At 39.0% G+C, this 23,656-nt stretch overlaps 1 protein-coding gene and 2 non-coding genes across 4 annotated transcripts in view; all 3 read right to left on the bottom strand.

The window, feature by feature from the left end:
* Positions 1–208: 208 nt before the first annotated feature.
* Nop58 (NOP58 ribonucleoprotein) overlaps positions 209–23,656 on the bottom strand; it is a 35,026-nt gene continuing 11,578 nt past the window's right edge. For both annotated transcript variants that reach the window (XM_010616133.2, XM_010616134.3), the window contains 12 exons: positions 22,644–22,765; positions 17,801–17,937; positions 14,343–14,407; positions 11,126–11,260; positions 10,012–10,157; positions 9,171–9,297; positions 7,353–7,516; positions 6,199–6,333; positions 5,841–5,902; positions 3,977–4,110; positions 898–1,046; positions 209–426 (listed from right to left, as the gene is read on the bottom strand). In XM_010616133.2, the coding sequence (XP_010614435.1) occupies positions 376–426; positions 898–1,046; positions 3,977–4,110; positions 5,841–5,902; positions 6,199–6,333; positions 7,353–7,516; positions 9,171–9,297; positions 10,012–10,157; positions 11,126–11,260; positions 14,343–14,407; positions 17,801–17,937; positions 22,644–22,765 (1,427 nt within the window). In that variant the 3' untranslated portion in view covers positions 209–375. The remainder of the gene's footprint in view (positions 427–897; positions 1,047–3,976; positions 4,111–5,840; positions 5,903–6,198; positions 6,334–7,352; positions 7,517–9,170; positions 9,298–10,011; positions 10,158–11,125; positions 11,261–14,342; positions 14,408–17,800; positions 17,938–22,643; positions 22,766–23,656) is intronic.
* LOC117286471 lies at positions 8,994–9,075 on the bottom strand. Its single transcript, XR_004517638.1, has one exon. It is a non-coding gene; the product is annotated as a small nucleolar RNA SNORD11 (small nucleolar RNA).
* On the bottom strand, positions 9,875–9,958 carry LOC117286472. Its single transcript, XR_004517639.1, has one exon. It is a non-coding gene; the product is annotated as a small nucleolar RNA SNORD11B (small nucleolar RNA).

Raw genomic sequence — 23,656 nt, 5'->3', positions numbered from 1 at the left:
AAAATGTACCAATAAACTTATCTAGTCACTGTCTTCCAAAAGGTTAAATTTCTCATTGACCATTTAGAGCTCACTTTTCTACTATAATGACCAAAATAACCACCAGTGAATGAAATATATAGAAAGACCAAAGATTCTTTACCTAAAATGTAAATTACCACAGAACTACTCCAATACAAAGAAAATAGTTTTATTTGTATATCAAAGACTAAGAAATGAAGACATAACAATGAAGACATAACAAGGTTACCAGAGCTGATGTCATGGAAAGCTACAGATGACTGATCGCTGCCCCATCTGCCCACACCAGAAGCTCTGGTGTTCACCCCACTTGACTAAGCCCATGTCCAGCCGACAGACTGCGGTTCCCTCCCTTTAGTCCTCTGTGTCTTTCTTTTTCTTCTTCTTCTTCTTCTTCTCTGGGCTCTGGAAATAACCAACGAGAATACTTTTGAATGAGCAGTAACTGTACATGTAATGACATTTTCATATAAAATCTACTTTTCTTGAAAGCAATTTTAGGAGAAAAATTAAAATCCAAAAATACAAGTACTTCTATAAAAGTGTGCTTTTGGCAGGTGTGACTAGAGGTGGGGTGCTTACCTAATGTGAGGCACTAGTTTTGAGGCCCAGCACCATGCAAAGAAAAACCCATAACATTTTCCCCTCCCTTAAAAGCAAACCCTTTTTTTAAGAGGCAGCAGCAGTGGGGTCGGGGGAGATGGGTTGATTAAATTTGGGAAATGACCTTTTATAATAGAAATATACAAGGCCACATTATTTTTAATTCCTCATAAATGAAATTTGTTCATCAGAACACATGCTTATTTCTGACTGAGAGTAGATTCTGGAGCCCCTGCCCTTGCCAAGAATACTGGCAGTTGAAAACAGACATACAGGAACTGCAGTGCTGGTGCATGGCTCTTCCTCAGAAACTGGCTCTTCCTTAATGTGTTTCTTTTTATCCTTTTTCTTTTTCTTCTTCACAGATGTCTCCTCTTCTACCACTATCACTTTTTCTTCTTCTTCCTCCTCTTCTTCCTTAACTGGACAAAGACACACCATGCTGTTAGAGTTTGTTCCCCCCAAAATCATGATCTTCTACTATTCAGTGTTCACTGTGTTTACTTCATAAACTGGGCCCCCCTTTTGGAGACAGGGTCTCACTATGTAGTTGAGACTGACCTGGAACTCACTATGCAGCCCAGGCTGGTCTCGAACTCACAGTGATCCTCCTGCCTCAGCCTCCCGAGTGCTAGATTACAGGCATGCGCCACCACGCCCGGCCATTGTGTTCATTTCATAATTAAGGACTTTCAAGGCGTACGCTGTCCAGTACTTTAACTCCACAAATTACATAGACAAGTTCACAAAGAGGAACTATAATTTCCTCATGCAGTTACAGTGGGCCCCTAAGTAATGACCAGCCTGACATACAGACAACTTGGGTTACAACCAGAATTTTAATTTTAACTTAAGACCAAAGTCTTAAGTTAGAGTTTTGACTTGAATGCTGGCTGCTTGTGCATCCTGATGATCTCAGACACAGATTTAACCCTTAAAGAGTTCTGGAAGAAACATTACAACATCTTTTCCTGTGTGTGGTGGTTGAGAAATCCTGGGCCAATGTCTCTCTTAGGACACTAAGATCTGCCTGTATACAGAAGACACACTTTGAAGGTTGTGTAGAGAAGCCTGAGCCTTCAATTGACCAATCTGAGTTATAACCAGCCCTCATCAATGATCAGAATTCCTAAGTCAAGGATTTGCTGTATAATATAGTAAACATTAAAAGAAAGGTCACCTTTGAATCAAGCCCTCTGTTAACAGGTAAAAGAATACACTCTAGGCCCTGAGATTTAGCTCAGTGGTGCCGCTGCCTGCCTCATAAGCAAAAGGACCTGAGTTCAATCCCCAGCACACACACACACACACACACACACACACACACACACACACACACTACACTACACTCTGGAATCAGAAGACCTAGATTTATTCTACTGTTGTGACTAATTCATTACTATTATTATTTTTGTTTTTTTGAGACAGGATCTCACTTTGTAGTGCAGGCTGGCCTAGACTCACAGCGATCCTCCTACCTCAGCCTCCTGAGTACTGGGATTACAGGAATGGAGCACCATATTCAGCTTATGACTGAATAATTTAGCCTCTGTAAAACTGTTATTGTCTATAAAATTTAAGGATGTTTGTTTAATTGGGACTGTCACTGGTTTTTAAAACCCCTATCCTTACAAATTTTATTAGTAGAGTGAAGATATACAGATATCTATACATAGATATCTATATAGATCTACACACACACACACACACACACACACACACACACACACACACACACTAGATAGTAATCAGTGCTAAAGATAAAAATAAAGCAGGGCTGGGGATTTAGCTCAGTGGCACCATGCCTGCCTCACAAACCAAGGTCCTGAGTTCAATCCCCGGTACCAGGAAAACAAAAAACAAACAAACAAAAAAACCCCACAAAAACAAAACCAAAACCAAAAAGATAAAATGAGAAACAGAATGTTGGAGAAGGGCATTCACTAGCCTACAGACATTTTAGAAGTCAGGTAAATATCTGTAAGAGGTAAAGAAGTGAATGAAGTATACACCTGAGAGAAACATTCCAAGAAGAGAGAAAAGCAAATGCAAGATTTCAAGGATTTGGGCAGGGGGAAGATATGGAGTGTTAAGAGAAACTCACTGTGTAGTAAGTGAAAAAAAAAAAAAGTAAATAGTGCTCGCTTCAGCAGCACATATACTAAAAAAAAAAAAAGTAAATAGGCCAATATTTGAACAGTCAACACAGAATAGAAAATCAGAGATCAGACAGCCAGTGGGGATGCTACTATGGTTACTACAAATTTCCATAGCAGAACTGAGACTATATAGTGACAGGACAGATTTGGGTTCACAGCCAAAAAAATAGGAATTGCCACTAAGGAGACAGAAAAAACTGTGGGTGACTGGGAATGGCAAGGATCCAGTAACATTAACTTTGGAAATACTGTACAACTAAGGATAAAATCTTTACTTCAACATTTCAGATGGCAATCAAGGGTCTAGGATCTCCTTACTTTTCAGTAAAGAATCAGAAATTAAATAACTCATTCATATTTATCCAGGCCAGTCCACTTTTGATAAGGAGGTATTTAATTAATTGCTGCTTTTAATGCTTTATTCTAGCAGTGGCAAACCTATGTCACTCATGGCACAGTGGGTACACAGAGCCCTTGCTGTCAGCACTAAGCTAAGTTGCCCCAGCAACTGAAAACACTGCACACAGGGGCCACGCACATGCTCAGAAAGGAAGGAGCAACAGAGCCAGGCAATGATGTTACAAGGAGAGACTCAATAGGCGCAACTCCGTGGTTTTGCAGGGTCAGTCAGAATTGCAGTTAAGCCCTTTGTAATAAATAAGTGGTCTTTGGGGTACAGTTGGGGCACCTGGTCTCTAGAGGTTCGCTATCGCTGCTTTGTTCTCTTGCTAGACTAGCAGGTGCTCAGTGAACACAAGTAAAACTAATAAATGGGGTACTACCTTCTCCAATTCATAGCCAGCCTAGTTCCCTAAGGGACAGAGTGAATTCCAGTGATGGCTGCTCAGCACGCTACTCTTCTATTAACAATGAAGAAAACAGTGCTGTGCTAATTCTGTCTTTAGAAACCATTTTATTTTTTTCTTTATCTTGAGGCATGCAGGGTGGGGGGGACATGGGGCGGCGGTGGTGTGCGCCACAACCAGAGATTGAACTCAGGTCCTTGCATTTGCGAGGCAGGTGGTGGCACCATTGAGCTAAATCCCTGGCCCATTTAGCAACCATTTTAGGTAACACATTTTCCCCCCTTTAATTCTCAATGTAATTCACGTGGTATAAACTGAGTTTTAGCTCATGTAGTAAAATAGGTATATCGTTATGAGTATAAATGGTATTTTAAGAATCAAACTAACCTTTAATTTTAATCTTGGATTTTTTTGCTTTCTTTTCAATTACTTCATCCTCTTTATTTGTCTGTTCCAGTTTGCGTTTTTTAGAACAGGTTGGAAGGGTTGAGTCACCAGAGGGATCATAAGTCTTCACTTCACTGAAAAAGCCAAGGAATTTTAGAAAATCTCTACAAATATCTGTAATTGAAGTAATTTTCAAGAGAAAATGTTATTAGATAATATTCACATAAGCATATCATTTCAATGAGTTTGGAGTAGTTTATGGAGACTAGAAAACTAGTTTCCAAAAAGTAAAGATATTAATCACATTTGAGAAAAGTGGTGAGCTAAATGAACTGATTCAGTAATCAACACAGTTGTAATTGTACAGGAAACAATTAGCAAGGGTGGAGATGAATGGAGGAAAGCTCTTTACAAGTATCTACAGTAAAAACTGAATCAATTCAACTCTTTGAACAAAGGTGATTAAACGAAAAAAAAAATTAGAACACAGTATCAAAACTAAGTTCAGTAAAGAAGAACTGCTTGGTGTGGTGGCGGTGCACGCTTGTAATCCCAGCACTCAGGAGGCTGAGGCAGGAGGTTTGTGCTGAGTTTAAGGACAGCCTGTGATGCATAATGAATTCAAGGCTAACACTGAACTACACAGTGAGACCCTATCTCTCTCTCTCTCACACCCTCTCTCTCTCTCTCACACCCTTCCCCCCCCCTCTTCATTACGAGGCCCTGGGAGGCACAAAGACAGGGGACAGACACAGATAAGATTTCCTAGGGCCAGGAATTTAGCTCAGTGGTGCCACCACCTGCCCCACAAACCCATAGTCCTGAATTCAATCCCTGATTATCACCGCCCCAAAAAAAAATTCCCTAAAGCTCCATATTTGTTTATGTTAAATACCGAAATACTGAGTGCCTCAAATTTAAACTTCTTAAGAAGTTGCTTTAAACATCTAAACTGCATACTGGTATAGAAGTAAAAAGAAATTGCTTCAAAACAACCAAAAAAAATTCCCCCCCCATTTTCTTGTACCAGGGTTTGAACTAGAACCTTGCACTTGCCAGGCACATGCAGTGTCACTGAGCTAAATCCCTGGCCCGCAGAAATGTTCTATTTTTAAAGTACACTTGTAGATGAATGGCTGTTAACTTTTATGTTACAAACATTTATAATTTGAAAAACAAAAATCCAAAGATGGCAAATAGACTTGAAAAATTACAGAAGCAGCCAGGTGTGGTGGTCCACACCTATAATCCCAGCACTTGGGAGACTGAAGCAGGATTGTCACAAGTTCCAGGCCAGCCTGGGCTACATAGTTCAAAGCCAACCTCAACTACACAGTGAGAACCTGTCTCAAAAAACACAAAAACAAAAACAAAAAAAACCCAATAAAACAAAAAAACAAAAGTTTCATTTTATGTTAACTCTAAACTTTTGTGATAAATGAGTGTCAGAACTGATAAGGTTAAAAATAGTATATGTAGATGATTAAACTAGATGTGGATATAGAAAACTAAACAAAAAAAATCAGCTGCGACATGGTTAATATCTCTGCATTCTGAAAATTGCTAAAAACCAAATTTTATATATTCTCACCACACAAAAAGTGAAGGGACACATGTTTGCTCGCTTTAGCCTTTCCACATTTGTCAAATCAACATGACATACTATACATAGTTTTTATCAATTAACAGAGATCACAGGGTTATTGGGGTGTACAAGTTAGAATAAAAAATTGGCATAGGACTGGGGATTTAGCTCAGTGGTGCTGCTGCTTGCCAAGGACAGGAAGGAGCTCAATTCCCCAGTACCAAAAAAAAAAAAAAAGCATAAATAAAAATTTCACCCACCCTCCTTACATGTACTTACCTTTTATGTTCATATTTTTCTGTTTTTGCTAATGCCTTTCCTGTTCCACTTATTTTCCTTATCTAAGAAAAATGAAAGCTATTTGTAAAATTCTAAATCAGTCTCTTTAGAATACACTGTCAAGTTAACCAGTGGACCAGCAAACAGCAATCTCATAATTTTGTTCCTTTTAACTGGAACGGCATACCTTAATAGCAAGTACTGTTTAAAATAACAGTTCCCTAGAATTTGCACTAAAATGTGTAACATAATGAGGGAAAAAAATGTTTAACAAAGGATACTATGGGCAGATGAAGCATGCAAGTTCCTAGACTACTCAGTTTGTTAACTTTCGCATAAGGTAGGGCATGATTCTTACCCCTCTATCTTCCAAGCTTCTCAATCTGGCCTCTAATTTGGCTCTGTTCTCAACTCCCATTGCAGAACTGGAATCCTCCCCAAAAGCATCATAACGAATAGCCAAAACAGTTTTGGCTGCCAGCATTCGAGAAATCTAATAGCACAAAATTAGAAGAAATCAAAGTGTATTTCAAATAAAGATGTAAAAATCTCAGTAATTTATGCATATGAAAACTGTAGCAGGCATGGTGGTGCATGCCTGTGGTCCCAAGCACTCAGGAAGCTCAGGCAGGAGGATTACTTTGAATTAGAGTCTAACCTAGGCTACATAGAAAGTTCAAGACCAGCCTGAAATGCATAATGAGACCCTGTCTCAAAAAAAACACAGAAACAAAACCTGTAGCAAATCATATTATCAGATTATAGGATTTTTTAAAAAAATGATAAATTATAAAATCATCACAAGCCATCCAACTTACTGTATTTCCTTATCTTTGCCACTACATAGTAATTGGCTTTATATCGCCAACATTTTGGTGGATGAAAAGATCTTATCACTTTAGATAGTTCATGTCTAAAATTAGCTCAAACTATTTCTTTAGTTTTTACTATTTCTAGACCTTGGGTTGTCTAGAAGAACATCCTTTCTCAAGCTAAGCGACATTTCATTTTATTAAACACTGTATCTCTCCCTTTTCTCACTACTGTACTATGAATTTTATAAAATTTGTTTCTGTGAAATTGTACATACTATAGAAAAGACTGAAAGTAATTTGTCTAAGCCTGCATTTTTATCACCTGTAAAACACAGACACCTCTATCTGGTTACTAAAGGATTCAGTGAAGCTCTTACAAACTGTGCAGCAAAATGTATATGCTATTATTTTTGACAATCCACATATATTAGATTGGTTTCCTGCAAACAGAATACTCTTGGTGTACCACCTACAGCTGGATCCTAGAAAAATACTAACACAATAAATGACAATGGCTGTAAGAGGAACAATAACAATTTCTTCTTATCCTTTCTTTCAGTGTACAAAAATACTATCTAAACAATACCCTATTCTCTTTAATAAGAAAAAAATACAGAAAAGATTTAATGTGTACTAAAAGAAAAAGAGTAGGAAAAAAGCGAAGGGGAGCCAACTTTGGAAAAACTGTGTGACTCACCTTTCCTTTGTGTTTGGGACTTGTCTGGCCTACAAGGGAAGCATGATAAATGAGACCGTATTTAGGGGTATCCCGCCTAGATTTGAGGGCTCTGAAAAGTGCCTTTTCTGCTCCAAGAATCTGAACAGTAGAAGCTGCATGCTTGGCCAAATTCAAAAGAGAACCTACAAAAAAAAGCAAGTAGTGATGCATAATATATGTCCATGCATTCAAAGTTTCACATATTAAACAGGAGATCTATAATGTAATTATTAAAGCCACAGTCATACAAAAATTGTCTAATTCAATAGAGGATTCTGTAGCCTATATTGAATCCTCTGAAAATTGTATTTCACTTGTGATTGATTGATTGCTTTAAATACGTATTAGGATATCTCAGTAAGATACCTATATGATAAATTATTCACTTTATTTACCTTTGCGTCATATGTGGATTAGGAAGAGATATGATAGGCCTAAAAGCACACAGATTGCTTTCTTAGATTTATTGCAAAATATACCGAGAATATTTTTAGGGTTTCTTTGTTTGGGTTGCTTTTAGGGGACAAAAGTCTCAGTAAGTGGTTCAGGCTGGCCTCAAACTGTAGCTATTCTCCTGTGTCAGCCTCCCAAGTGCTGGGATTACAATACCACCACATCCAGAACTGAGGGAGAAAAAAAAAAAATCCAATGCTATGAACTCAACCATTAGAAACAGGTTTAAAATAGTGTTGGGGATTTAGCTCAGTGATACTGCGCCTGCCTCACAAGCGTCAAGGTCCTAAATTCGATCCTCAGTAAAAGAAACAGGTTTAAAGTACAACAAATCACATTCCTGCTAAAATCTATATATCTGTTACTGCTACATGTATGGCTCTACCTATGAAATTGTGGTGCAGGCAATGAAACCAGCTCAGATGACCATGACCTTGTAGCCAAGGGCATTTTAATGGAATATCTGTCTGATTAATGGATCAGCTCAAAGTATTAGTCTAAAGACTCTGATGTAGATGTTACATAAAATCATCCATGATGAATGATACATAATGTCTCCAGTAATATAAAACAATAAATACTTCATATTTTCAGGTACTCAGTTACAATAATTTTTATCATAACATACTATTCTGATGGTATTATCACACGTCTTATATTTTTTATAAAATGGTTAAAATGTTTTTGAGTCAAATATATTAAAATAAATAGCATACTCAATGAAACTGAAATAATAAAGGTATATATCAGGTTGTCTTTTATTTATTTATTTATTTTTGGTTTTTTGAGACAGAGTCTCGCTATGTAGTTGAGAGTGACCTGGAACTATGTAGCCCAGGCTGGTCTCCAACTCACAGTGATCCTCCTGCCTCAGCCTCCCATGTGCTGGGATTACAGAAATGCGTCACCATGCCTGGCCAGATTGTCATTTTTTAAAACTATATTCAAATGTTGGTTTTTTGAGGGTGCTCAGGATCAAACCCATAATAAGCTCCTATGAAAATGCTAATTTTCATTTCATCTTACTATTTTTTGAGGGAGGGGCTGCTAAGGATCAAACTCAGAACCTTGTGTTTGCGAGGCAGGCGCAATGCCACTGAGCTAAATCCCCAGCCCTCATCTGACTATTCTAATTAAGCATAACAAACTTTTAACAATGGAGCGCAAGTGTCTCAGAAGAGGTAGTGACTATTGCCTTCATTGTCCAAAAGGAAATCAGGCACAATAAGTAAAAATCATCATTGAACACTTGGCCTTCAGTCTTTTTAACAAAGTAGTTTAAAGATTAAAAACCAGAAAAGAGTCTCAAATACTCATTTTTACAAATTACATCAAAATTGTCACCTGCATGAGCAATCAGCCGTGCTCCAACTAACTCGCCAACCATGACTGTCACATTGGGTGCAATGGCCATCATTCTGTTTTGGAGATACTCATACAGCTGGGTTCTATATTCAGAGATTTCAATCACCTAACAAGGAATACCATGATTAAGTCAGTAATAACTATGTGTAAAGACAGTGCAAAATTCACATCTAAAACACTGGATTCTAATAGGTGGACACAGTGGCACACACTTGTAGTTCCACTACTCAGGAGAGGTTTAGCCTGGGACTGTAAGTGAGGTCAGACCAGGCAGCACAGCAAGATCCGACATGGTTCTGCTGCCTGCCTCACAAGCGCAAGGTCCGGAGTTTGATCCCCGGTAAAAAAACAAACAAACAAAACAATAAACAAAAAACCATCCCCACACAACAAAAAACCACAACCCTATTTCTCTGTTTCTGATACAGGGATTTCCTATATCATGCTCCTACTGTCTCACCCTCCTGAGTAATGGAAAAATACAGGTGTGCACCCACCAAAAGCATAAGACTGTACTATTTATTCACAAAGTGAACACACTCTCTGTTAGAATCCTGAATTATCAGAGTACTTAAGTAAATTTAATCCTAAGATCACTTTTCTTAATGGGTTTAATTCATCATCCACACAATGCTAGTACAAACTTATTTTAGGTCATCCCCTTACCCCAAGCAGACAAATCAAGATGGCATCAGATGAGGTAGTGACTGAATACCCTCATACTGTTATCAGGTAAACAATAAATGTAAAAATCATCATTGCCATCAGATAATTATTAGCACTGTGAGCCTCAACTAGATTCTGTATGGCTATAACTTACTTGGGTGCAAAGATGTAGAATATTACAAATATCTTCTTCAGAAACCTCTGTTCCCATAGATATCTCTGCAGCTGCTTTTACTTCGGCTTCAACTTCCTCTGGCAACAATTCAGAAAGTGTGGCAGAGGCATAGTTCTTCCTATCACCTATGGAATTTTTGCAAAGGCAGGGGATAACTCTTTAATACATTACATAAAGGGGCCAGGGATTTAGCACCACCCCTGCCTTGCAAGTTCAAGGTCCTGAGTTTGATCCCAGTACCAGAAAAAAAAATAAAAATAAAAATAAAAAAATAAAATCCACCAAAAAGAATGAAAAGTAGAGATAAGCAAATGAAAAGAATGCCTGCATAAAACAAAAAGCAAACAAGTTTGACTTGTTTCCCTTTGTAAAAATTTGATTTTAGAGATAAATCTCTCCCTACTACGACCCCTTATAACTGGATTAAAAAAAAAAAAAAAAAAAAAAAAAAAAAAAAAAAATAGAACCACTACAGTAATACCAGAAGCTGAGAATTATTCATGGCTATAACCATATTACCATCCCTCAAATTACTTGCCTTAGCTTTATTATAAAATTGAAAGTCCTGTTCTTAATTTTTGCTAGAAATAAGTTTTCATGGACTGTTTTGTCTTTTTTTTTTTTTTTTTTTTTTTTTTGGTATCAGGGATTGAACTCAGGTACTTGCGCTTGCAAGGCAGGCCACCGAACCGCTGAGCTAAATCCCGGCTCCTTGTAGTGATTCTATTAGTACAGAATATAACAGCAGTAGTACAGATAGCTGTAGTAGTTGGCATTAGCTCTCAGAATTAAACATATTACACAATTTTCCAATCCCCTATTGCCCTTATTCATGGCAACTTCACTGACATTTATCATCAGAAGCCATTATAAGAAAAACAACAAAAAAAAAGGAAACCTTGCTTGCTCTCTGTTGCAGGCCATCAAAATAAAAGTTAAATTTACTTTATTTCTGAAATCTAACAAACAGCCTCACTTCTAAAACAAAGTATTTTTTAAAAAATCTATGCATCTTAGGAAAAAAAGTTTAACATCTGGGGATGTATCAAATTCAGTTATTTTCAATGTCTGAAAGGATAAACAAAGTACTCACCAACTTTCTGTAAACACTTGCAATATGTCAAATTATCTGAAATAATTTTCCCTAATTCTGGGAAATGCCAGCCATACCACTCTCTACAACGCATAATGTAGTTGTTTAATTCTTTATCTAAGTCATCTAGCAAGGCTGTAACAGATAAAAGAAAAAAAAGTGAACTTGTAAGTGGTTTACTGTGGCAAAATATGTAAAACATTAAATTCATCTTTAAACATTTTGCAGGTGTACACTTTTTGAAACTGAAAATCTCATACTTAAAAAAAAAAGATAGCTACCCTTTCCCACCTCCCCAAACCCGAATTACAGGTTCTTACTACGTAGTGGCCTCTAACTCTGTGATCCTCCTGCCTCGGGCTCCCAAGTGCTGGGACTGCACACGTGTGCCACCTCAACCAGCCAAGCCCCTATTAATTCTTTTTTGTTTTGTACTGGGGATCAAACTTGGGTCCTTGCGCTTGTGAGGCACGCCACCGAACCGCTGAGCTAAATCCCCAGCCCTGCCCCTATTAATTCTTATACTACTTTTGCTTTCTATGTCTAGATACCTCACGTAAGTGGAATCACATTACTTGTCCTTTTGTATTTGGCTTATTTCTCAACACTTCAAGGTTTATGTACTTCATAGCATGTATTAAAACTTTATTCCTTTTTGGTCTTCAATTTTTTTTTGAGACAGGGTCTCACAATGTAATTCAAGCTGGCCTTAAACTCACTATGTAGCCTAGGTTGACCTAAAAATTGCAGCAATCTTCCTGCTTTAGCCTCCTGAGTGCTGGGATCACAGGCATGCACCATCACGTCCATGTGAGAGCTCCATTCTGTTTTAAAGAGGTTTATCACTGTAAATGTATGACAACGTTTATTTACTTGTCTGTTAGTGGGTATATACTATAAACAGTGCTGTGAACATGGTGTATATGGGGCTCAATCCATAATTCAATTCACTTAGGTATCATTCTAGAATTGTTGGCTATAGAGATTTTTGTTTTTGTTTTTTGAGTTCATCAGGCTGGCCTCGAATCTGTGGCAATCCTCCTGTCTCAGCCTCCCTTGCTAGGACTACAAGCATGTACCATCATGCCCAGCTTATGATGTTCATAAAAAAATTATTCCACATGCAAAATAAACCATTAAGAGAACTAGCCAGGTGTGGTGGTGTGCACCTGTGATACTAGTGCTTGTAAGGACAAGACAGGAAGATACTGCGATTTCAAGGTCAGCCTGGTAATACAATAATAAGACTTTGTATCAAATAAAAGGTGGAAAAAGTAGCTCAGTGATAGAGCACTTTCCAAGCACATGTGAGGTCCTGGATATAATCCCCAATCCTCAGTACTAAAGAGATGCCAAAAAACATAGGGAAGGGTCAAGTGAAAAACAAAACAAAACAAACATAATGCACAATTATATACATTTTGCCTGCAGTTTTAAATTTGTTTGTGGAAAAGACCTACACGTTAATACTATGATTCATTTCATCTTCAACTAGTCAAATATAGTAATACCTGAGAAGTTGTGGTTCAGAGTTTGTACCCAGTCATTTGTGGATTTACTCCTTAGAATCTAATAACTGAGGAAACCCCTGCAATTTTGCAGAAAACACAAATATCCTCCACAAAATTATTTTTTAGGGGCTGAGAATTTAGCTCAGTGGTTCCACCTCCTACCTCATAAGCGCAAGGTCAGGAGTTTGATCCCCAGTACTCCCCGCCCACAAAAAAAAAACCAAAACCAAAACCAAACAAGCAAAAAAAAAAAAAAAAAAACCACACCCAAAAACCAAATGGGTTTTTGGGCAGGTGGTTTGCAAGCAGCCATTCAACAATATTCTGTTCACTGGCTGTTGCCCTGTAACCTATCCCTGGCAGATGCATTAGCATTTTTGCATAACAGGTTGCTGTACCACATGTAGCTATCTTGAGTATTCTCAGTTTTGTTCTTAAAATCCTAAGATAGGGGCCAGAGGATCTAGTTCAGTGGTGCTATGCCTGCTACACAAGCATAAGGTCCTGAGTTCCATCCCTAGTGTGTGTGCGTCTGTGTTGGGGAGGGGGAAGATGCGCACACATGCAACCCCCTAAGATGCCGCCAAAAGGCCCTGCATCTTCTATGGATTTATTAATATAGTATTCTATTAAGTTACAAAACTGTGGAAGATACAGCATATTTAGAGTTTAAACTATAAAAATTAGAGTTTATAGGCATTTTTCTGACCGTATCTGAAATTCACATTTTTCATAACTTGAGGGTGCTCTAGGAACATAACTTCCATGAATTTCAAGGTTCCAGTGTAATGGAACATCTATCTGCCGCCTTCTTCTACTTTGCCTTTCCAATTTATCTACTTTGGAGTTTAAACTGTGCAGCAGGTTGAGATGGCTGCCTGTGTCATGAATTCTGAGCGCACCAGGTTCCCAGGCAGCAGGATGAAGGGAGAGTACATGAAGCACTATGTGCTGTGCTTACCGCCTGGGCCACGGGCTGCTAGATCACATGCACATGCCCTGGATATGGGACTCCTGGAGCCCTCTCTGGCGGCCAACACCCGCTCCCCACGTACTCCTACCTTGGCCCTGGTAACCTCAGCACCCAAGGGGCACAGACACCCGGGACCAGCAAGACACCATGCTGCCTGCCAGAAGCACTGACAGTGTGAAGATGTAGAAGAAAAACCCAAAACAACACACCAAAAAGGAAGAGATGGACCAGTTTGTTTACTTTATTCACTAAAAGGTCTAGCTTGGTACACCAGCCTTTGCCTACAGAATACAGGGTCTCTGCTTCTCCAAGGACAGTGAACAAGAGGACACCATGCTTTGTGCTTCCACTCAAAAGAAGAGCCACCCATCCCCTCGAGGTATACTCTGCCTTGCCCAGCACTCCTCCACTGGTGGAGCTCCAGTGGCTCCACCTCACCCCAGGTGTATCGGGCAGCTTTTCTTTGCTTGACCAAATATCTGACATGTACCACTTAAAGGAATAAAGGTTTATTTTAGCCTCCCCCAAAATATAAAAATAAAAGGTCTAGCTCAATGGTGGCAAATATATGGCACATGTGCCACAGCTGGCTGTGCATTTTCAATGAAAGCACTAAAAGGTTAGCCATCACTGGTCTAGCTCATCTCCTTTCTCTTCCCACAGAAAGTTTCAATAGTAAGAAAAAAAACCACAAAGAGCAAAGAGAGGAGACTTTGCAATGTGTTATACTTACAAATTGCTTGAACAATCATTGTATCCACTTTATCAGCGCTAAATTTCAATCTGTACCGAGACAGGCTGGGGAGAGTGGGGAAAACCAAATTAGCCAAACAGCATCTACGAAAAGCATTAAAATTCACATCTTGGAAAAAAAAATTTTTTTGAGCAATGTATGGTGGCATACACCTGTAATACCAGTAACTAGGTTAAGGCAGGAGGATTGTGGCCAGCCTGGCCTATATAGCAATATCATTTCTTAATTTCTAACCCAACCCCTCTCCTTAGAGTTACTTTAAGTTTTTCTAAGAAAAATCAGTTATATACAAGTGAACTACACAGGGCTGGGGATTTAGCTCAGTGGTTCCACCTGCCTTGCAAGCGCAAGGTCCCGAGTTCAATTCCCAGTACCAAAACAAAACAAATGTACTATGTAAGCAAGATCAGAAAGTATGTATTTAATAAAAATATACTTGTCCTATTACAACTTACCTGTATTCCTATAACATGCATACATTTATATATAATGACAAACACGGTAACACTACACAAAGCAAAGTCCTATTAGTCATGCAATTTTTCTGCAGACATTAAGGCTTTATATTACCCCGAAGAAACATTGCTTGGGGCTACAGATTAACTCAGTGGCACCACACACGCCTCACAAGTGCAAGGTCATGAGTTTGATTCCCTGTACAAAACAAAATAAAACAAAAAACCCAAACATTGCAGCGCTCCAACATCTGAAAAGAGAGTTATACAGGAATAATACTATATGCAAGCTTTTCTTAATCTTGGCACTGGTCACACTTTGGCCTTAGAATTCTTTGTTGTTGGGGACTGGATGTCCTGAGCGCTGTAGGACATTTTCAGTATTTCTGAATAAGATGTTGGGAGCAGACTTTAACCCACATAGGTGGTAACTAAAAATACCTGTGTACACTGTCTAGTACTACCTTTCAGAGAACCACTGTTATACACAATGCTGGATCAATACTAAGTTTAGTTTTGTTTTTGTTAGCAGGGATCAAACTCTGGTCCTTGTGCTTGCGAGGCAGGCGGCGGAACCACTGAGCTAAATTCTCTGCCCCTAGTTTAGTTCTTGATTCAGTATAGCCATTTGTTCTATCTTAAAAACTCTTATTTCATAGGAAGTAAAGGTCTAAAGGGGAGAAGTGGTAGAAGTAGGGGAAAGGAAAAGAAAAATGGAGAAGCCTTTGAAAATAGGGAGGGGTAGCATGGATGAAGGGAGGGCAGGGAAAATGGGGGAAAAAATGAGAACCAAGATATATCATGTAAAGGTACAAATTCCCAATGATGAATGCCATCATATTATACACCTAAAATGTACCAATTAACTTAATTAAAAAAAAAAAATCCTTATTTCAAAATTCTTCCTTTGTCTACTCTGTTTTTTTTTTTTGAACCACATATCACTTTATTGGCGCCATCAATTTATGAAGATAGGTATTTTTCCCCCAACAAAGTGTCACTAATTTTAATCTGCCATAACATGTGCCCACACATCTTCATGGGAAAATATAGCATTTCAAGCTTTAGTCAGGGTTAATTATTCTTTTTTCACTTTCACAATTTTTATGCTGCTACCAGAAATCTTCTCAGCATTTGCTTTGAATTCGGTCTTCAGGGCATCCCTCACTGCTTTCATTTATATATTTATTTATTTATTTATTTATTTATTTATCCACTCCATTCTTAATTCTGACTCAGCAGCTTCAACCTTTTCATTAATCCACACTCACCTTTTTTCTCCATACTGGCAATCAAACCCACGGTTTCACACGATAGGTTAAGGGCTCTACCACTTAGCTACACCCTCAGCCCTATGTTCATCTTTTGAATGTGAAGTTTATAGGCACAGACTGTTTACTGTAGTATCTTGATACTGAGCTACACTCCTAGCCTTTTGACACAGTCTCATTAAGCTGCTCATGCTGGCCTTCATTTTGAGATTTTCCTACATCAGTCTCCCTAACAGCTAGTTTTGCAGGGGTGTGCCACTTTCAGTTGCGCTAATTAGAACCCCTACCCCTGCCCCGCACCAGGGATTGAACTCAGGACTTTGCATTTGCCCGGCAGGACCGGTACCACTGAGCTAAATCCCCAGTCCCCTAGGATTACTGTTAATAGCAGTCAGGTTACAAAGCTGCAACAGTTTTAAGTATAGCAGTACCCTGGTTCACGAATGCTTATTTGCAAGCAATTTGGTTTGCAAACAGAAGCATTTGGCAAAATTTTGCTTCTGTTCTCGACCAGAATTGTGGAAACAATTAAATTCACGAACCAAGGCACCACTCTATTCTACCCATAATCTTTACTTTCTTTACAGTTTTTAATGCAATTTCACAGAATGTTAAGCTTTTGATGACTGTAGTATAGCAGTAACATGTGCTAAGGGACCTCTGGTTAAACATGGGACAGTTAAAGTGCGTCTCTTTGCCAAATCCTACAAGTTTGTTAAAAATAAAAAAACAGTGATACAAAATGGTAGACCAGAGCAGATAAGAGAATTTTGGGAAACGGCAAGTGGGTGGCAGAGTAGCATATGACTTACCAGAAATAAAAAGTAGGGATCTATCAGTAGCAGGGCTATATGTTCCTATGATAAAATTTTAAGAAATCCAGACAATTGCCATGTCTATAATCCCAGCACTGGGAAGGCTGAGGCAGGAGGACTGCTGTGAGTTCAAGACCAGCCCAAACTACAGGAGACTCTGTCTCAAAAAACTGACAGTTGCCGGGGATGTACCTCAGTGGTTCTGCCACCTGGCTCGCAAGCACAAGGACCTGAGTTGGATCCCTGGTAACCCCCCTCCGCTCCGCAAAACTGACAGTCTGCTGACACTCTAGTTCAGTGCTTCTGCTGCCTGCTTTCCAAGCACAAGGTCCCAAGTTCAATCCCTGGTACAAAAAACAAACAAATAAACACAACAAAAAAAACCCCAATAGTCCAGACAATAGAGCCAGACTGTGTGGGTAGAAATTCTGCTTTTACCGCTTACCAGTATGTCGATCTTGGGGGCATCGGTTCCCTTATGAAGATAACATTAGTATCTTCCTCATAAGGTTGGTATTTTTGTTGTTTTTGCAGAACCAGGAATTGAACCCAGGACTTTGTGCTTACCAGGCAGACACAGTGCCACTAACTACATACTTGGCCTCTCTCATAAGGTTGTGCTGAGGGTTAAATTAACCACTTAACAGTCTGCCCTGGGCATTACTCAGGCATGTTTGTTTACATAATGACAATCAGGTGTCATTTCAACCAGTCCATTCTCGGACTGAATAAATTTGATAAAATTGTCATTTTAATTTGATTATCTTATAAAAACAATGCAATTTTTGGTGATCCCATATTTAAATTGGACTGGTAAATCATTACATTAATATTTTTTAACATTTTTAGAATGGTGCTTACCTAATATAAATAAAATACTTTCCAATAATTCCTACCTGTGGGCCAATCCAAGACACATGGCTGCCATTTCACGTGGCTCTACTCCAGGGATCAATCCATCCATCTGTGATCTGATTCCCCTCATAAGCTCATTAACAATAGGGCTATGGATACAACTGAGATTCAGCTTTTCCTGCAAGAAGTATATTTATTTTAAATAAAGAAAAAAGTTATCCTCAATTTCTTACACATTAAATTGCTACTATTTTATGTACATACAGACCTAAGTTTGACAAAGTGTTATTAAGTTTGTAGTACATTTATGGAAGAACATTCAAGTGAAGTCAAACCTAACGAACTTCTGGAAAACAGCTTGCTGTATAAATCAAAAGCTGTAAACGATGAACACAATCTGACTCACTAGGAGTTTTGTTCCTCTTTGGTGATTTCCTTTATTCCTTTAAAAAGTGAAAGGCTTACTTAAAAGATTTTAAATCAAAACTACTATAGACGGGTAATGAATTAAGCCTAACTTCCAAGCTTAGGCTCTTCCCCTATTTTTAAATATTAGCATCCCTTAAAAATACTTTCCATCCACGATCGCCAAGACTTCCTTGATCTCACTCAAGCCTGCTGGTGCAATCTTTGAGAAATTCCCACGCAGAGCTGAAATGACCCTGTTTTCAGCTGTAAGGCTGGAGCAGCAGTTACCACCCAACAGGAGGCCATCGGGACCCAAATCCTCCCTGCAGGCACCTCTGTTCAAAAAGCGGAAATGATAGCCCTCACATAAGCCTTGCGATGGGGACAAGGAAAGAGGATCAACGTCTACACAGACAGCAGTTTTTCATTCCTGGTCTCTCTGATATAGTTTGCTCAGTGACCATGTGGTATCCAGAGTGTGCTCAAGTGATTGCCAAGCAAGGTAGGAAGAGGGAAGTAGGGGTCAGGTTACATGGGTTAAGCCCAGAAGAGCACTGGGAAGTGGACTTCACCAAATCAAAGATACTGCAGCAGGGTAGAGGATATTTATTAGTCACAATAGACACATTCTTGGGGTGGGTGGAAGCAGGGAGAACAAAAAGATAAACTGCACAACTATTAGCCAAGAAGCTGTCACAGATTATCCCCAGGTATGGGCTCCCAATTAACACAGAATTAAGAGAATGGACCTGCTTTTTGTCAGCAGTAACACAGGCAGTATAGGTAGAGCCTTAGGGACAGAATGGAAGCTCCATTATGTATAAAGGCCTTGAGAGTTCAGGACAGGTAGAGCAGATGAATCAGACTCTTGTGAACTATTTTTTTTGGTACCGGGGATTGAACTCCGGTCCTTGCGCTTGCAAGGCAGGCCACCGAACCGCTGAGCTAAGTCCCCGGCATGAATCAGACTCTTGTGAACTATTTTTTTTGGTACCGGGGATTGAACTCCGGTCCTTGCGCTTGCAAGGCAGGCCACCGAACCGCTGAGCTAAGTCCCCGGCATGAATCAGACTCTTAAAACTCCTCTGTCCAAACTAATTTTGGAAACTGGTGAGAACTGACTCAACCTCCATCCTTTGGCCCTGACTCACACACTTTGTTGGTTGTTTTTTTTGGGGGTACTGGGGATCAAACTCGGCCCTACACTTGCGAGGCAGGCAGGGGAACCACTGAGCTAAATCCCTGGCCTTTGTGCACTTTGTACTCTTTACAGGGCCGTGTATGCTGCTTTTCAGATTGTTTAGCAGACCTCCCCCTTGCTTCCTTGAAACAAGGACCCTGTTTTGGCAGAAATAACTAATGAATCCCTGTTAAAGTATTTACAGGCGCTTCAAAAGGTCCAGGAAAAAGTTCACTGCAATATGCATGAGGTCTTACTACTCACCTAGAGGCCAGCCCATTCATTCCAGGCTGGAGACTCGGTGCTAATAAAGAGCTTTACAAAGGATTAAAGCCACAGTGGAAGGGGCCACATCTCAATGTCCTTACAACACCCTGCCGTCAAGGTGACCAGGGTCCCCATCTGGATCCATCACACACAAGGGAAGACCTACCCAAAACTGTGGACTCTCCAGCCAGGGCCTAAGCCACTACAGAGACTAATATGATTCTCCTGTGCTTGATTTGCCCTTGTTACTATTGGGATACTTATTTAAGGCTCAAGCCATGGGTTTAGGTTCCTTCTGTCTTCTACTGAGGTTAGTTCTTTTTTAAAAAATGTTTCATTTGTGCCCATGGCTCACACCACTGATTTCCTCTATGGCATGTCCTCTTACTCTTGTCCTGCTTAGACTCATGATAGCCCCAGGTATAATCAATCAATTGCTTAGCTAAGTTTGTGCAAGATTGTATTGCCTCTGTAAAGTTAACAGTGTTAAGGTCTTCTTATAACCTCCCTGAAACTGACAAAGAGTTGATGGTTTGACTTGATTTCCAAAGCAGGGAATGAAGTGAGTTAACCAGATACCCCCCAATATCCGGTGCCTGAATTTTACCCCTTTTCCTCTCCAGACTGCTTGTTCAAAGCGATATAAAACAGCACAAGCTTACCTTGTGATTAAGAACAAAGGACAGAACATATTTTGTGTTGTGGTTAAGAACAAAAGACAGGGCATGTTATACTATGGCCCTAACCATAAAGATAGAAATTTCCTGCCAGATCCCCAAAATTGGATTTTAATCTAGCATGCAATCTGCTTCCGTACCCCTATGCTTGCTCAAAGATGAGTTTTGGGCCAGGGATTTAGCTCAGTGGTTCCACCGCCTGCCTTGCAAATGCAAGGACCTGAGTTCGAGCCCTGGTACAAAAAAATAAAAAAGGTACTACTAAGAACCGGTCTTCCCTGCTTGACTGGTACCAACGGGAATTAGGAAGGGGAGCTCACCTTTTGGTCACTGGCTATATAAAAGACTCCTTTAATTTGGACATTTTCATGGCGTGATTTTTTTTTCACTGAGACAGCTATAATGTAAGCAATTTATACTTCAGAAGGTGATGGAAATATGTAAGCATTCATCCACCCTTCTCTGTTAATAAAAAATGTGTTAGGTACTTTTGTCACATAGATAGGCAAAATGATAGTTTAGTGTTTCTTTGGTGTAATAACAATGAAGATCATTTTCCTTGTTCTTTGAAAGAAAAACTTTCCAATACATACCTATCATTAATGTCTAAGTGTAAAGATGCAAGTGTTTAAAAACAGTTAAATCTTTTTTATGTACCCTACAGATAAGGTAATAATTTTTTTTGCACTTCTCCACTATGTAGTATATCTGATTCTGCCTACAGATCTGCACAGTTCTAGTTCATCTCATGCAATAGGTATGCAAGTGTTATGTACTGTACCATGTCCAAGAAAAAAAAATTTAGTATGTTATACATAATATTTAGCATAAAAGTTTTATAAAGAAACTAAAAAGAACAAATTCAAGATATCCATAATCCTGCCAATTCAGCACCATGCCTTTTCTGTAGGCCTTTTTGGTATCGTTACATCACATGTGTAACCATTCCAGCAATACTGTTTATTGAACTACATTTTTACAGGCATCCATTCTCTGAAGCATAATGTCCATATGCAGAATTCAGAATTAGAATATTTCAGTCTTGGGATAATGAAAATGTTACTTTCTCTTTAATGTGCTAAATTTAGTTTTTGACAGAAAAACATGAAGGCTTCATGTCAAAGAACATAATAAAGACCTTATTGTCTCATTGTATTAGAAATAAATTATGCTTGCCTCCCAAGCACAAGGTTCCAAGTTTGATCCAGGTATCCCCCCATTAAAAAATGTAAATAAAGTGTTTTCTTTTTGAGGCAGGGTCTCCTGATGTAGTTCAGGCTGGCCTTGAATTCACTAGGTATCCCAGGCTGGGCTCATATGTACTATAGTCCTCCTGCCTGAGCCTCCTGAATGCTGAGATCACAGGCATGTGCCAACACCCTTGGCTATAAGTGAACTTAAATTAACAATTCTGATTTATTGCCAGGGACTTAGCTCAGTGGTTCTACCACCTGCCTTGCAAGCGCAAGGTCCCAAGTTTGATCCTGATACAAAAAAAAAAAATCTGATTTATTAATATCCTTAAGTCACGGTAGCATATTACTGCCATTTCACACAGTTCTTTCCTGAAGACACCCACAACATAATCTTTACTTCGCTAGGTATGTTTATGACTACAACAATTAACCCCTCACTGAAATACTTAAAAATAAGTATTACATTTATCAGAACTTATTCTGCTTTTTGAGTTTGGCAGGTTAGTTTTCCAGTCTTTCCACTCATTGTGTTTCATTTCTAGCAACTACTCTCCCTCCAAAAGACTGCTAATAAATATGCTTACAAAAATGTCAGGACAATTATTTTTGTTGAAAGAAAAAAACTGTGGCTAACCAAAAGTATGCTAGCATGTATCAGTAGCAGAGTTGAAGCTAATTTTTAATCACTCATATTATTCACTTATATTTTCTCAATGAGTGCTATTACTTTGATGCTTGGCTCTGCTTTTCTTTTCTTCTTCTTCTTCTTCTTTTTTTTGGTACCAGGGATCAAACACAGGAGGACCTTGTGATTGCAAGGCAGGCATGGCACCACTAAGCTAAATCCCCAGGACTTGGCTCTATTAATCTTGTGAAAACTGATTATGTAGAATATAGAAAGATGAAGTCTGAACAATTATATTTGTTGCACAGGATTATGGATGTCATTAATTTGTTCCTTTTAGTTTCTCTATTTACAAAGGGCTTTGTAGTTAGTAGCTGTGAGATCTGACTACCAGGCATGAAAGAAAATCTTGACTTTACTATTCATTCATTCTGACAGTGCTGACATTAAATGCTGGGCCACATGTTTGCCAACCATATACTCTACCACTGAGTGGTATATCTACCACATACTCACAGTTCATGACCTTACCTTTATGACTCCTCCTAGTTTAGCATCAGCTACAGCTAGAGGTTCATGGGCTTCTTTTACTATTTTCTTTAGAACCTTCTTCAGCTGCTTATTGATTTTGCCCTCCATCAGAGCTGTGAATGCTTTCCGGGGGGGGGAAAAGTCAGCTTAGATTTTTAATTGTGAAGCTTGTCTTAAAACAAATCAAATGTTATTTCTGAAACTAAATGATCAATGCATTTGTTTTTATTGCACATTTCACAGTCACATTTTATCTTTCCACCCATCATTTCTGATCCAGAGCCAAGACCTACACCAGGTCCAGGGTTCCTTTCTCTGCGTCACACAAGTCTCATAAACTCGGACAAAATTATAAAATGGCACAATCTATTTGTTGAAGAGAATCATACTCCTCTCATATCTATAGACTATACTGATATCCTAGACTGTGAATACTCTAAGAGCATGTCAAAACCGATAAAAAGGCGGACTGGAGATTTAGCTCAGTGGCACCATGCCTACCTCAAGCGAAAGGTCTTGAGTTTGGTCCCCAGTATCCAAAACAAACTGGCACAAAGGAATGCACTCACTTTGAAGAATCTGCCAGTGTAAGTAAATCTGTGTAGAATGAGGCCTACTTTTACTAATTCCCAAACCAGATGTATCAGGCCTCTACTTGTAAACCTTACTTCTAAAGGCAATCTATTCTGAGACTGATTTCATTTTTGGCTAAGTTGTAAATCTGCTGCTTTGTAACTAACTCATCACCCCTTAGACATAACTTCTATCTTTAAGACCAACGTGGACTAACACCTCATAAGACATTTGTCTGAAGTTGAAAGTATGCCTGGCAGGTCGTGTACTACAAAATGTACTAATTACAATAAAAAGTATGAGGTCCAGGGATTTGGCTCAGTGGTGCGGGTGCCTGCCTCAAAAGTGCAAGGTCCTGAGTTTGATCCTTGGTACAAAAAAAAAAAAAAAAAAAAAAAAAGGGATTTCTGAAAGTCAAGAAAAAAAAAAAAACAAAAAAA

Source organism: Fukomys damarensis, unplaced genomic scaffold (assembly GCF_012274545.1).
Source record: "Fukomys damarensis isolate Sample0158 unplaced genomic scaffold, DMR_v1.0_HiC HiC_scaffold_16, whole genome shotgun sequence".
NCBI lineage: Eukaryota > Metazoa > Chordata > Mammalia > Rodentia > Bathyergidae > Fukomys > Fukomys damarensis.
Note: the sequence above shows the minus strand (reverse complement) of the source record. Positions and strands in the feature narration are given on the sequence as shown.